Source organism: Cololabis saira, chromosome 8, assembly GCF_033807715.1.
Source record: "Cololabis saira isolate AMF1-May2022 chromosome 8, fColSai1.1, whole genome shotgun sequence".
NCBI lineage: Eukaryota > Metazoa > Chordata > Actinopteri > Beloniformes > Belonidae > Cololabis > Cololabis saira.
In genome coordinates, this window is record NC_084594.1 from 43,749,738 (window position 1) to 43,765,996 (window position 16,259).

General features: G+C 42.3%; 1 protein-coding gene across 3 annotated transcripts in view; it reads right to left on the reverse strand.

The window, feature by feature from the left end:
* Window positions 1-9,387: 9,387 nt before the first annotated feature.
* The window catches only part of arhgap46a (Rho GTPase activating protein 46a), a 52,968-nt gene continuing 46,096 nt past the window's right edge, over window positions 9,388-16,259 (reverse strand). For all 3 annotated transcript variants that reach the window (XM_061728069.1, XM_061728068.1, XM_061728070.1), the window contains 4 exons: window positions 14,158-14,357; window positions 12,789-12,880; window positions 12,536-12,705; window positions 9,388-10,655 (listed from right to left, as the gene is read on the reverse strand). In XM_061728069.1, the coding sequence (XP_061584053.1) occupies window positions 10,461-10,655; window positions 12,536-12,705; window positions 12,789-12,880; window positions 14,158-14,357 (657 nt within the window). In that variant the 3' untranslated portion in view covers window positions 9,388-10,460. The remainder of the gene's footprint in view (window positions 10,656-12,535; window positions 12,706-12,788; window positions 12,881-14,157; window positions 14,358-16,259) is intronic.

The following is a 16,259-nucleotide window of genomic DNA, read 5'->3' on the forward strand; positions in this document are numbered from 1 at the left end:
ATATACACATATTACCCCTGGGGTAAATATATATATACACATATTACCCCTGGGGAAAATATATATACACATATTACCCCCGAAGTAAATATATATACACATATTACCCCCGGGTTAAATATATATACACATATTACCCCTGGGGTAAATATATATACACATATTACCCCTGGGGTAAATACTACCCCTGGGGTAAATATATATACACATATTACCCCTGGGGTAAATATATATACATATATTACCCCTGGGGAAAATATATATACACATTTTACCCCCGAAGTAAATATATATACACATATTACCCCCGGGTTAAATATATATACACATATTACCCCTGGGGTAAATATATATACACATATTACCCCTGGGGTAAATACTACCCCTGGGGTAAATATATATACACATATTACCCCTGGGGTAAATATATATACATATATTACCCCTGGGGTAAATATATATACACATATTACCCCTGGGGTAAATATATACACATATTACCCATGGGGTAAATATATATACACATATTACCCCTGGGGTAAATATATATACACATATTACCCCTGGGGTAAATATATACACATATTACCCATGGGGTTAATATATATACACATATTACCCCTGGGGTAAATATATATACATATATTACCCCTGGGGTAAATATATATATACACATATTACCCCCGGGGTAAATATATATATACACATATTACCCCTGGGGTAAATATATATATACACATATTACCCCTGGGGTAAATATATATATACACATATTACCCCCGGGGTAAATATATATACACATATTACCCCTGGGGTAAATACTACCCCTGGGGTAAATATATACACATATTACCCATGGGGTAAATACTACCCCTGGGGTAAATATATATACATATATTACCCCTGGGGTAAATATATATACATATATTACCCCTGGGGAAAATATATATACACATATTACCCCCGAAGTAAATATATATACACATATTACCCCCGGGTTAAATATATATACACATATTACCCCTGGGGTAAATATATATACACATATTACCCCTGGGGTAAATACTACCCCTGGGGTAAACATATATATACACATATTACCCCTGGGGTAAATATATATACATATATTACCCCTGGGGTAAATATATATACACATATTACCCCTGGGGTAAATATATACACATATTACCCATGGGGTAAATATATATACACATATTACCCCTGGGGTAAATATATATACACATATTACCCCTGGGGTAAATATATACACATATTACCCATGGGGTAAATATATATACACATATTACCCCTGGGGTAAATATATATACACATATTACCCCTGGGGTAAATATATACACATATTACCCATGGGGTTAATATATATACACATATTACCCCTGGGGTAAATATATATACATATATTACCCCTGGGGTAAATATATATATACACATATTACCCCCGGGGTAAATATATATATACACATATTACCCCTGGGGTAAATATATATATACACATATTACCCCTGGGGTAAATATATATATCCACATATTACCCCCGGGGTAAATATATATACACATATTACCCCTGGGGTAAATACTACCCCTGGGGTAAATATATACACATATTACCCATGGGGTAAATATATATACACATATTACCCCTGGGGTAAATATATATATACACATATTACCCCTGGGGTAAATATATATATACACATATTACCCCTGGGGTAAATATATATATCCACATATTACCCCCGGGGTAAATATATATACACATATTACCCCTGGGGTAAATATAAATACACATATTACCCCTGGGGTAAATATATATACACATATTACCCCTGGGGTAAATATATATACACATATTACCCCCGGGTTAAATATATATACACATATTACCCCCGGGGTAAATATATATACACATATTACCCCTGGGTTAAATATAAATACACATATTACCCCAGGGGTAAATATATATACACATATTACCCCTGGGTTAAATATATATACACATATTACCCCCGAAGTAAATATATATACACATATTACCCCCGGGTTAAATATATATACACATATTACCCCTGGGGTAAATATATATACACATATTACCCCTGGGGTAAATATATATACACATATTACCCCTGGGGTAAATATATATACACATATTACCCCTGAGGTAAATATATACACATATTACCCATGGGGTAAATATATATACACATATTACCCCTGGGGTAAATATATATACACATATTACCCCAGGGGTAAATATATATACACATATTACCCCTGGAGTAAATATATATACACATATTACCCCCGGGGTAAATATATATACACATATTACCCCTGGGGTAAATATATATACACATATTACCCCTGGGGTAAATATATATACACATATTACCCCTGGGGTAAATATATATACACATATTACCCCCGGTGAATATATATACACATATTACCCCTGGGGTAAATATAAATACACATATTACCCCTGGGGTAAATATATATACACATATTACCCCCGGGTTAAATATATATACACATATTACCCCCGGGGTAAATATATATACACATATTACCCCCGGGGTAAATATAAATACACATATTACCCCAGGGGTAAATATATATACACATATTACCCCCGGGTTAAATATATATACACATATTACCCCCGAAGTAAATATATATACACATATTACCCCCGGGTTAAATGTATATACACATATTACCCCTGGGGTAAATATATATACACATATTACCCCTGGGGTAAATATATATACACATATTACCCATGGGGTAAATATATATACACATATTACCCCTGAGGTAAATATATACACATATTACCCATGGGGTAAATATATATACACATATTACCCCTGGGGTAAATATATATACACATATTACCCCAGGGGTAAATATATATACACATATTACCCCTGGAGTAAATATATATACACATATCCCTGGGGTAAATATATATACACATATTACCCATGGGGTAAATATATATATATACACATATTACCCCTGGGGTAAATATATATACACATATTACCCCCGGGGTAAATATATATACACATATTACCCCTGGGGTAAATATAAATACACATATTACCCCTGGGGTAAATATATATACACATATTACCCCTGGGGTAAATATATATACACATATTACCCCCGGGGTAAATATATATACACATATTACCCCTGGGGTAAATATATATACACATATTACCCCCGGGGTAAATATATATACACATATTACCCCTGGGGTAAATATCCATCCATCCATCCATCCATCCATCGTTCGCCGCTTATCCGTTCCCGGGTCGCGGGGGCAGCAGTCCAGCTCTTCCTCCATCTCTTCCTCCATCTCTTCCTCCAGCTCTTCCTCCAAATCTTCCTCCAGCTCTTCCTCCATCTCTTCCTCCAGCTCTTCCTCCAGACACTTCCTCTAGCTCTTCCTCCAGCTCTTCCTCCAGCTCTTCCTCCATCTCTTCCTCCATCTCTTCCTCCAGCTCTTCCTCCAGATCTTCCTCCATCTCTTCCTCCATCTCATCCTCCATCTCTTCCTCCATCTCTTCCTCCAGATCTTCCTCCATCTCTTCCTCCAGCTCTTCCTCCAGCTCTTCCTCAAGCTCTTTCGGGGGGAGTCCGAGGCGTTCCCAGGCCAGCCGAGAGACATATTCTCTCCAGCGTGTCCTGGGTTTCCCCCGGGGTCTCTTCCCGGAGGGACATGCCTGGAACACCTCCCTCGGGAGGAGGGACATGCCTGGAACACCTCCCTAGGGAGGAGGGACATGCCTGGAACACCTCCCTAGGGAGGAGGGACATGCCTGGAACACCTCCCTAGGGAGGAGGGACATGCCTGGAACACCTCCCTAGGGAGGAGGGACATGCCTGGAGCACCTCCCTACGGAGGAGGGACATGCCTGGAACACCTCCCTAGGGAGGAGGGACATGCCTGGAACACCTCCCTAGGGAGGAGGGACATGCCTGGAGCACCTCCCTACGGAGGAGGGACATGCCTGGAACACCTCCCTAGGGAGGAGGGACATGCCTGGAACACCTCCCTAGGGAGGAGGGACATGCCTGGAACACCTCCCTAGGGAGGAGGGACATGCCTGGAACACCTCCCTAGGGAGGAGGGACATGCCTGGAGCACCTCCCTACGGAGGAGGGACATGCCTGGAACACCTCCCTAGGGAGGAGGGACATGCCTGGAACACCTCCCTAGGGAGGAGGGACATGCCTGGAGCACCTCCCTACGGAGGAGGGACATGCCTGGAACACCTCCCTAGGGAGGAGGGACATGCCTGGAACACCTCCCTAGGGAGGAGGGACATGCCTGGAACACCTCAGCTAGGGAGGCGTCCAGGAGGCATCCGGTACAGATGTCCAAGCCACCTCAGCTGACTCCTCTCAATGTGGAGGAGCAGCGGCTCGACTCCGAGCTCCTCCCGGGTGACCGAACTCCTCACCCTATCTCTAAGGGATCGTCCAGCCACCCTGCGGAGGAAACTCATCTCGGCCGCTTGTATCCGCGATCTCGTCCTTTCGGTCACTACCCAAAGTTCATGACCATAGGTGAGGGTAGGTGCGTAGATTGACCGGTAAATCGAGAGCTTCGCCTTTCGACTCAGCTCCCTCTTCACCACGACGGTCCGGTACATCGACCGCATAACTGCGGACGCTGCACCGATCCGTCTGTCAATCTCCTGCTCCATCGTTCCCTCACTCGTGAACATCCCGAGATACTTGAACTCCTCCACCTGAGGCAGGACTTCTCCACCCACCCGGAGAAGGCATGCCACCCTTTCCCGGTGGAGAACTATGGCCTCGGTTTTGGAGGTGCTGATTCTCATCCCTGCCGCGTCACACTCGGCCTCAAACCGCCCCAGCACATGCTGAAGGTCCCGGTCTGATGAAGCCAACAGGACAACATCATCTGCAAAAAGCAGAGATGAAATCAAGTGGCTCCGAACCGTACCCCCTCCGGCCCCTGGCTGCGCCTAGAAATTCTGTCCATAAAAATAATGAACAGAACCGGTGACAAAGAGCAGCCCTGACGGAGTCCAACATGCACCGGGAACAAGTCTGACTTACTGCCGGCAATGAGAACCAGACTCCTGCTTCGATCATACAGAGACCGGACAGCCCTTAATAGACTCCATACTCACTGAGCACCCCCCACAGAATGGCACGAGGGACACGGTCAAATGCCTTCTCCAGCTCCACAAAGCACATGTAGACTGGTTGGACAAATTCCCATGAACCCTCGAGCACCCTGCGGAGGGTATAGAGCTGGTCCAGTGTTCCACGACCGGGACGAAAACCGCATTGTTCCTCCTGAATCCGAGGTTCAACTATCGGCCGCAATCTCCTCTCCAGTACCCTGGAGTAGACTTTCCCGGGGAGGCTGAGAAGTGTGATCCCCGTATAGTTGGAACACACTCTCCGGTCCCCCTTTTTAAACAGAGGGACCACCACCCCGGTTTGCCACTCCAGCGATACTGTCCCCTTCCTCCATGCGATGTCGCAGAGGCGTGTCAACCAAGACAGCCCTACGACATCCAGAGACTTGAGGTACTCAGGGCGAATCTCATCCACCCCCGGTGCCACTGAGGAGCTTACGAACCACCTCAGTGACCTCGGCTTGGGTGATGGATGAGCACGCCCCCGAGTCCTCACTCTCTGCTTCCTCAGTGGAAGGCATGTCAGTCTTCGAGATCCTCGAAGTATTCTTTCCACCGTCCGACAATGTCCCCAGTCGAGGTCAATAGCTCCCCACCCGCACCATAAACGGTGCCGGCAGAGTACTGCTTGCAATATTTCAGTTGATTTGTAATGAATCCAGAATGTATGACATTTTTAGGGCCCGAGCACCTTCAGTGCGAAGGCCCTATTGTATCTGTAGGAATTATTTGTATTTTTTTTATTATTATTATTATTCTTATTATTTTTCTGACGAAAGGAGGGCCTTTTTGCCCCCCTAAACGTGCCCAAAAAGTCACCAAATCTTGCACCCAAGCCAGGCCTGGCGAAAAATTTGATATTTAATGGTTTGCATTAATGGGCGTGGCAAAATGGCTCAACAGCGCCCCCTTGAAAACTTTGTGCCTCAAGCCCCACGATACGGTTTGACGTACATGCACGAAAATCAGTACATGCCTGTATCATGACGTAACTTAAAGAAAAGTCTCTTGGCGTCATGCCCGAAACCGAACAGGATGTCGGCCATTTTGAATTAGTCGTGTCATTTTGGCGAAATTTATGCCATTCCTTCGGCAGTTAATACGGCCCGAACCGTAACAAGCACCCAGGTGTGTTATACATCAAAATGTGCGTCTCCATCCTCCGACACCACGCATTACTTTTCTCTCTCAAAAGCGTTACCGTGGCGACGCTAGACGCCAAAAAGCGCGCCCACCCTTCATCTGATTGGTTCAGACAGAAAAAACTTTGCGCCTCAAGCCCCATAATACGGTTTGACGTACATGAACGAAAGTCGGTACACACCTGTATCATGTTGCAACTTACAGAAAAGTCTCTTGGCACCATGGTCGAAACCGAACAGGAAGTCGGCCATTTTGAACATTCTGAATGAATCACGTAATTTTGGAGCAATATATGCCATTCCTTCGAGAATTAATACGGCCCGAACCGTATCATGAACCCAGATGTGTTATACATCAAAATGTGCATCTCTATCCTGCGACTACGCGCATTACTTTTCTCTTTCAAAAGTGTTACCGTGGCGACGCTAGACGCCAACAAGCGTGCCCCCCCTTCATCTGATTGGTCCATATTTGATAGTTCCCCAAAAGGCACCAAATTTGGCATGCAAGCAGGGCCTGGCGATAAATTTGATATTTCATGGTTTGCATTAATGGGCGTGGCAAAATGGCTGAACAGCGCCCCCCGGAAAACTTTGTGCCTCAAGCCCCACGATACGGTTTGACGTACATGCACGAAAATCGCTACACACGTGTAGCATGGCACAACTTAAAGAAAAGTCTCTTGGAGCCATGGCCGAAACCGAACAGGAAGTCGGCCATTTTGAATTAATTGTGTAATTTTGGCTAAATTTATGCCATTCCTTCGGCAATTAATACGGCCCAAACCGTAACGTGCACCCAGGAGTGTTATACATCAAAATGTGCGTCTCCATGCTGCGACACCACGCATTACTTTTCTCTTTCAAAAGTGTTACCATGGCGACGCTAGACGCCAAAAGGCGCGCCCCCCCTTCATCTGATTGGTCCATATTTGATAGTCACCAAATTTTGCATGCAAGCCAGGCCTGGCGATACATTTGATATTTCATGGTTTGCATTAATGGGCGTGGCCTAACGGCTCAACAGCGCCCCCTAGAATACTTTTCTCTGCCATAACTTTTGAATGGTTTGACATAGGAAGTCGTGGGTGGTGTCATGGGACTCTGTAATGAGTTCTTAAGCTTCGTTGGCCTTAATTAGCCCCGCCCCTTCTTCTGATTGGTTGTCCCGATTTTCTGCTATAACTTTGGAATGGTTTGACATAGAGAGTCGTGGGTGGTGTCATCAGATTCTGTATGGAGTCCTTGACCTTCATTGGCCTGAATTAGCCCCGCCCCTTCTTCTGATTGGTTGTCCCTTTTTTCTGCTATAACTTTTGAATGGTTTGACATAGGAAGTCGTGGGTGGTGTCGTTTCTGATATGCTTATGGGGGGCGGTGGCCGTGAGTGCGAGGGCCCGTTCATTGCTGCTTGCAGCTTTAATTGTTTTTGTAATTGCATTACAGAAAATAAAGAACTTTATCACAATATTCTAATTTTCTGAGACAGTCCTGTATATACATATAAATATATACACATATGTATATACATACATGTATATACATACATTATATATGCAGTATATACACACATACATATACACATATATATGTGTATATGTATGTGTGTATACTGTGTGTATGTGTGTGTATATATATATACATACAGTAGTACAGACCAAAAGTTTGGACACCCATTTGTTTGAATGAAAAGGTGTGTCCAAACTTTTGGTCTGTACTATATATATATATATATATATATATATATATATATATACACATACATACATACACACACACTCATTTCATTTTGTTGAGGATTTCCTCAACATGGCTCTCCTGAACGACTGTGAGATGTAGAGGACCAGCACACTGGTAGATGAGGTGTTGGTGTCAGAAGGAAGCAGACATGCAGATCTGGACATCAGAGAGTGAATGTTGTTGACCTTTGATCTGAAGGAGTGGATGCAGATGTTGCATTGCTGCTCTGCAGCCTCAGTTGAAGAGGATGGTTGTGGCTTCAGGAGATGCTTACGGTAAGGCTGTTTGGAGTTGCCAGGTTTTTTATTGATTAACCTGGAATAGAATTGTGAGCGAGCATCTTTAAGGGGTTGGAGTAGAACCTTTGATGCTCACGGTAGGCCGGTTTATGGACAGTGAGCCCAGAGTGTCTGCAGCGTTGCTCCAGGACACGCCCTACTGCTTTTACTGGCCTGAGCTCATGTGTGAACCAGGGAACCAGGGATTATTTTAATATTGCTGATTATGGTTTACAGTTTAAGATGAAGATTCCCAGAATATTCTACTTTTTTGAGATAGGATATTTGAGTTTTCTTAAGCTGTAAGTATGACAGAATGTATGACATTTTTGCATTACAGAAAATAAAGAACTTTATCACAATATTCTAATTTTCTGAGACAGTCCTGTATACATACACACACACATATATATATATATATATATATATATAAAATCTCTCTCTCTCTCTCTCTCTCTCTCTCTCTCTCTCTCTCTATCTATATATATATATATATATATATATATACACACACACACACACATATATATATATATATATATATATATGAAAAATGTGAAAAATAGAGATTTACATTTCAGATTTAGTTTAACTACATATAACTGTCATACTGGATACATTTTTCTTTCAGAAAAAAAAGTAGTCAAATCATAATGTCAACAAACCACAGAATAAAATATAAATTAAATAAACTCCATGCTCAAAGTACCACTGAAGAATAGAAAGTACACATTTGAAATGTAACTTTTTTTGGGGTTGTTGGTCTTATTTAACGTCAGGTCAGGAAGTGCTTGTTTTTAGAGGCATTTGTTTAACGCTGTCCCTCTTTTCATTTCCTGTCTCCTGTCCTATCAAAATAAAGGCAGAACAATGTGTAAAACAACTGAACAAACCTTTATTTATGGATAGGCAAGACATCTTTACAGTACGTAAAGAATCACGCACGCACGCACGCACGCACGCACGCACGCACGCACGCACGCACGCACCTGTTTAAACTATTACAGCAGAAAGATGCACAGTTAATAATTACAACAAAAACATGTTTTATTCCTCTTTACAAAAACAGTTAAATCCTTGACAACCCAGATTGTTAGAATATACTTCGAGAAAGTTAGTACAATTTTACACAGATCATTTTTATTTACATCCGCAAAGCCTGAGAGTGGACACAAAAAGCTTCTTTTACATTCTTATATTGCTCGACACTTAAACAATATCCCATTATCGCAACGAGGGTTTGCATAAGATTAATAAAACGCTCCGATTATGACAGATGTTACGTCCAACAGTCGCTTCCTTATAAGAGCTGAACCAAAACGGAAACAAAAACATACTGATCGCAAACAAAACCCCACACAACTCAAACTGAAACACTTCTTACAAATTACACGTAAAGAGTTACCTGTTGGACGATCGGCCTCCCACACGGGGGCCACATTGACTGTCATTCGAATCAATTTCTGTTTGATTTCAGTTAGTATGTCCTTTGATTTTCTTCTACATATTCTTCCAGCCTGCACTTTGATGTACAGGCTCTGTGCTCTTTAGGCCTTGCATAAAAGATACAAAGAAACCCCAATCAATCAGTACACGTAGTCCAAACAGCACAGACAAGCTTATTAATCAAACACAATTACAAGAATTCCTTAGCTTTTCATATTTTAATTTTTTTGAACATGATAGAATAAAGGTGGTGTTTTTCACCAACACAACTAGGAACTGAGAAAGCTGAGAACGTCATCACGTCTGAGTTTAGGATTTGTTCGTGCAAGTGAATCTTGTGGAAGGAAACGCAGCCCCGGCCCCGTCAGCAGCAGAGGCTTCACCCGCTTCACGTGCAGCCGCCGCCTTTCAGTACGCTTGTAGAAGTACGCTTGTTGAAGTACACCGCTCGAGAGCAGGCGCTGTGGATTTCAGTATGGAGAACAGTGACAGCGAAGACGGCACGTCTCGTCTCGAGGGTCCCGAGTCCAAGCGTTTCTCTCGGGTTGTGATGGCAGCGACATCGCCCCCGACAGTTTCCAGTGTGTTCTAAACAGTGTTTCTGAATGATTGTAGATGCGTGCCTGGCCCGTGCTCTCCAGTGTCTACACCACCCCCTCGATGAAGCTGGTGTCCAGGTGGACGATGAGCATCCTCAGGAAGGACATCTCCTTGCGTGTGTTCTCAAAGATGACCCGCGGGTCGTCGGACTGGCAGCGCAGGCAGTTGGGAGCCATCACCATGGCCAGGTTGTTCACGTCCATCTTGGTTATGGCCACGTTGGACGGCTGAGCGAACACCTGCACATAATACAGAGGGCAGGGCGTCATATTCAATCATCTTTATTACTTTATACCTTAATATCCAGTTGTTTTAAGGTTGTTTTTTTTAAAAGATTTTTTGTGGCTCTAGTGGCCCTTTATTCAAGTTGCAGACAGGAAGGGGGTAGAGAGAGAGAGAATGGGGATGACATGCAGCAAAGGCAATGCAACCCCAGTGTTTATAAATGAACAGTTTGGCCATGGTTACATGGTGTTTTCTAATTCAGAATTAAACTATTTTCCTTTGAGTTTACATGGAAATAGTAATTCCGAATTGAGGTTTACACCGTGTCCTAACTGCACGCGAGCGTCCGACTAACGCGTCGCACTGCGTGGCATCGGACGCTCTCTGTCCACACTGAATGCGTTATGGGCCCCCACATTCTTTTGATTGACAGCTGAAACTTGCTTTTTAAAAGGCTGATTCATGGTTCCGCGTTACACCAACACAGACCCTACGGCGTAGGTTACGCGGCGTCACGCACTGAACTGTGCGTGTCGCTGCGTAAGCTACGCCGTCGACTTTACGCGGAACCATAAATCAGCTGCCTGTGCGCTCCTGAAAGAAACTCCTAAAATAACTCCTAAAAGAGTAAAGAGACAAGTAAAAGAGGGTGATATTTAAATGTTCTTCTATTTTCTTCCTGCCGCTAGCGTTGAAAGCGCTGTAGGAAACGGTCATGGATGAGAAACGGCTGATCCAGTTGAAATGAGAAGTTATCTCTAAGATTCCTCCTCATTTCACTACAAAAACCTCAATAAAGTGGTAGAAAGAAACGGGACGCACAGCGCAGGAGATCGGGAGTGCAGAGAAAAGGGCCCTCTTCTGTTTTTTCTGATTAAATGCATCCGAAATAGACAAACAGGCGATCTATGAGTAACTTCAATGAGAAATAAAACAGAGAGAATATGGATAAAAGGAGGTGCTGGATCCAATCGAATAGGTACCGGATCATGTTCCGTCAGGATCCGGCACAAATTAAGCCCTAATAAGATTCTTCTTATTATTATATCTTATTATCTTATCAGAACTAGGGCTGTTCGATTTTGCACAAAAATAAAATCTCGATTTTTTTCTCTCAAAATCCGATTTTCGATTACGATTATTTTGTGAATTGACAAAAGGCAAAGAAATGATTTCAAATATGCTGTTTTTTTATTGACCATTTGCCCCAAAATGAATGAATAAAGTGCAAAACTCTGTAAAATAAGTTGAAAAAAAGTTTTAAAAAATATAATAAAATATAAAGTTTTATCTCTGAAAAAAAATCAGCAAATCAGCACTTGCAAACATACAGTAAGTTATATTTCCAATAAAAAAATAAAAATAAATAAATAAAAAAAAGAAAAAAAAGTGAAAAATCGATTTTACGAGTTTCACGTTTTAACATCGTTCTAATTACATAATCGAGATTACGATTTAAAATCGATTAATCGAACAGCCCTAATCAGAACCTTCCAGCTCCCTGGCGATCTCCCTCCAGTAGCTGCCACTTTATTGAGGTTCTTTATTGAGGTTCTAGAAAGAGGGCGTCCGACAAAAGTCCAGCTCAAAACGGCGCCGTGTCGCGCTGCGCCGCTCGCAACCATTATGGACAGTGCAATAAAAAATAAAGCAATGGAATTGTTTTTGATGCTGACGCTCGCTCGCGTCGCATGCAGTTATGACATTTCTATTTCCATGTAAACTCGAAGGAAAATAGTTTAATTCCGAATAATTAATTCCGAATACAAAAACATCATGTAACCGTGGCCATTGAGTTGTCATGAACAAGTTTAATCTGAATGAAAGAGCCAACCTACTTCCCTGCTGAGGGGAGACGGGGTGTGTGGGTGGGGAAGTGCTGCAGGAACGTTACCTGCAGGAAGTGGATGAAGTAGCAGAGCACCAGCCGGCTGAGCTCCGGCAGAGACTGCACCACGGCGATGGCCGCCCCCGGGTCATCACAGTTACTGATGCACTGCTTGTAGAAGTTCATGGGGATGAGCGGCTCCTCCAGCTCTCGGTACCAGAGCTTCATCAGAGAGGCTGAGGGACAAACAGCACTTATTCAAAACTCTGATATAGAATGAGTAAAGATTGAGCTGAAAGCAGAACAAATCCTCCCTCACCAGGAACGTTGGGGTCAGACAGGTTCTCAGGAATCCTCCACTGGTCCACCTGGAGCTTCAGTGCATTGACTTCGTCGATGTCTCCAGGTACTCTGGAGGAGAAAACAACAGTTACACTGGTTGGCCACCAGAGGGAGCTCTTGTTCTTCCACACGTTCTTCCCTCCCTGAAGGATTCATTATTCCAGCACAGTCGTTAGACTTTACAGTGGTGGGACTCAACTAAAAAAATGTATCTAATTAATTAGAGGCTTTGTAATTAATTAATCGCATATCAATATTTAACATGAGAAGCAACATTTTTTTCAATTTAAATGGATTTTGGTATATGACTGAATCCTTGAATTGACACATAAATGAGCTTAAACAACAAAATTATGATTATTTTGATAACTGAGTGTTAACATAAAGTGCAATATGAATAATAGGAATATGATTGCATTGTCCACAAGGCACAAACTTGAATTCAACTTAGCTTTATTCAAGCTTTTCAGGACTTTTTGTAAACTTTCTATGTCTTAAACACATTTGTTTTTGTTTAGTAAAATTAAAAAACAGCACTTTCAAGTACATTTGAAGCGTGGTCTGTGCTAGCTGCAACATGTTTGGTATTGAGGAGGTAGCGGAGGCTGGAGGAGCTCCGGTTATTCCAGTGATAGAAGGCTAATTCTTTCTTGCACAATGTGCACACAACTGCTTTTATCCAGGTTTCCACGCCGTAGTTTTTTTAAAACTAAAATTTCCGCCCACCGAACCAGCAACGACTTCCCATCGGTTTGGGTTTCAATTGTTGTTTCTCGTGTTTCTGTGCATCAGTATTACGGGGAACTTATACCGGGAACCCGTGCAATGAGAAACGCAGTAAATTGCGAGTAAATGCTTTAAAAGGTGACTGAACGTTTTGGTTTCTGTTTCCAGTTCTTCAACTTGCAATAAAAAAACCCACGTAAACAGGAGATAACCTAAGAACAGACAGTTTTCCAGGACGGTCCCGGTGAGAACAGAGTTTCCCATGCAGCAGATGTGCTGAACAGGAATGGTGGAGATGTTCCAGGATTAACTCTGCTGCATGGATCGCTACACAAAGCCACGCTGAGACGCTCCCACGTGCTTGTAACTTTAAGCAGTACTGTAAACACGCAACGTGAAGTGTAAAATTAAAGCGTGCTGCTTTGATGCAGGGCGTGTTAGTCTGCTCTGTGTACCGTACACACTCAGCTTACTGGGGAACAGCGACACAGGAGACCACACACACATTTGTTTATGAGCATCGCACACGTAAAACACATGTACTTTGTGAGATCCCCCTTCTCATTTGCTAAACTGCCCCTCTGTCTCACTGGCCGGGTGGAAGCCGGTCGTTATCTCACCTGAAGATGCCCTCGGTCTGGGCCCCGCCCAGAGCCAGCACGTACTGGGACAGCTGGACCTGCACCCACGGCAGCTTCCTGTCTGGGAACAGCTCGCTCTGCCGCTCCATCACCTCCTCCAGAGAGCTGCCAAACAGGGACGGGGTGAGGATGGCCCGTCTGCTGTGGTCGATCTCCTCCAAGGTGGGCTTGCGGAGACCCTGGAAGTGTAGGGGGGGACAGAAGGGGGGGCAGGTTTACTCAATTTTTATTTAGTTTTCAACAACAATACACCACATACATTTTCTTCTTTCTTTTTCCCTTTTTCAGCTGCATACAACATTTGTACACATTATGCTTAAGTATTAAGCAAATAAAACAAGAGAAAACAACAACATAATTATTCACTCCAAAATATACGTATATAATAACAAACCCATAAATTAAAAAAAAAAAGTGTAAAGTCAATACTAATAATTGTCCACTCCAAGGTACAGCGGTGTGTGTAGAAAAGCAGGCACCATATTTACTCTAGGAAAAAGTGGCATGTGTATAAAACACTGTATTTTCTGGACTATAAGCCGCTACTTTTTTCATGTTTTGATCCATGCAGCTTATACAAAGGTGCAGCTATTCTGTGGATTTTTCTTCCACCGCTCGGGGCGCTCTAACCGGAATTAGAATCAAAACTAAGATAAAATAAATGCAAAGAAGAATACGCTGCTACTTCTTCTTTAGCAGATAGAAGTAGAAGCAGATTTCAAACAGATAAATAGATAAATAAATACAGGTTATTTTCTCTTGGTTCTGTCCCGTTTTAATCAGCAAAGTTGCTGCCGTGTTAAAAGACACTGTTAGGAAAGGATCTATTTAGGTACAAACATGTACATCATTTACAGTTCAAAATCCTTCTGTACATGTAGTAAATATCTAATCTAACAACATAAATATCCACGGCTTGCATGTCTTTTTTTTTTTTTTTTTAAATAGAGCGGATGCGGCTTATATTCAGGTGCGGCTTATAGTCCAGAAAATACGGTATGTGTATAGAGGGAATACAGTAAGAATTAGGCAGGTGGGCCGAGCAACATTGGGTAATAAACCTCATTGTATTAATAAAGCTATGACATATTAATAAAACGGCTCCACCGCTTAATAAAGGTGGATTTTTGGAGCCTTAATGAGTAGGTGATTTGCTCCATTTGATAGAGATCCCATACTGTTTGGATCCATATATTGTATGTGGGAGGGTCTGGTTTCAGCCATCTGATAGTTATGCACTTCAGGGCTGCAGTAAATAATATATTTAAAAGGTATTTCTTGGCCCTCCCATCCAGGTTTTTGGGTATTTCTCCCAGCAGTGCCACTGTGGGGTCTTGTGGAATATCCTGTAGAAAAACCTCTTTGAGGGCGTCAAACACCTCTCTCCAGAATACACTTCATTTAGGACAGGAGTCGGCAACCCGCGGCTTTAGAGCCGCATGTGGCTCTTTAGCGCCGCCCTAGTGGCTCCTGGAGCTTTTTCAAAAGTGTTTGACATTTTCTTTCCTTTATTTCTTCTTTTTTTTCCTTTTTTCCTTTTTTTCCTGTTTTTTTCTTCTTGTTTTTCTTTTTTCTTTTTTTCCTATCCTTTTTTTCCTCTTTTTTTCTTCTGTTTTTCCTTTATTTCTTCTTTTTTTCCCTTTTTTTCTTCCTTTTTCCTTTTCTCGAAATTTCGACTTTTTTCTCAACATTTCGACTTTTTTCTCAAAATTTTGACTTTTTCCTCAACATTTCGACTTTTTTCTCGACATTTTGACTTTTTTCTCGACATTTCGACTTTTTCCTCAAGATTATACTTCAACATTTCGACTTTTTTCTCGAAGTGCATAATGAAAAAAAAAATCTTCCCCCAGTTATAACTAATATATATGAGGGGATCATTTCCCTTCATTCTAAGGCTTATACAAGACTTTTCATTTATTGCTCCAGACATATTTGTTTTTTGTGTTTTTGGTCCAATATAGCTCTTTCAACATTATGGGTTGCCGACCCCTGATTTAGGACCTAGCCAGAATATATGGGTGTGATTGGCAATGTGTGTCCCACAGTTCCTCCAGCAGGAGCTGGGATGTGTGGGGCCC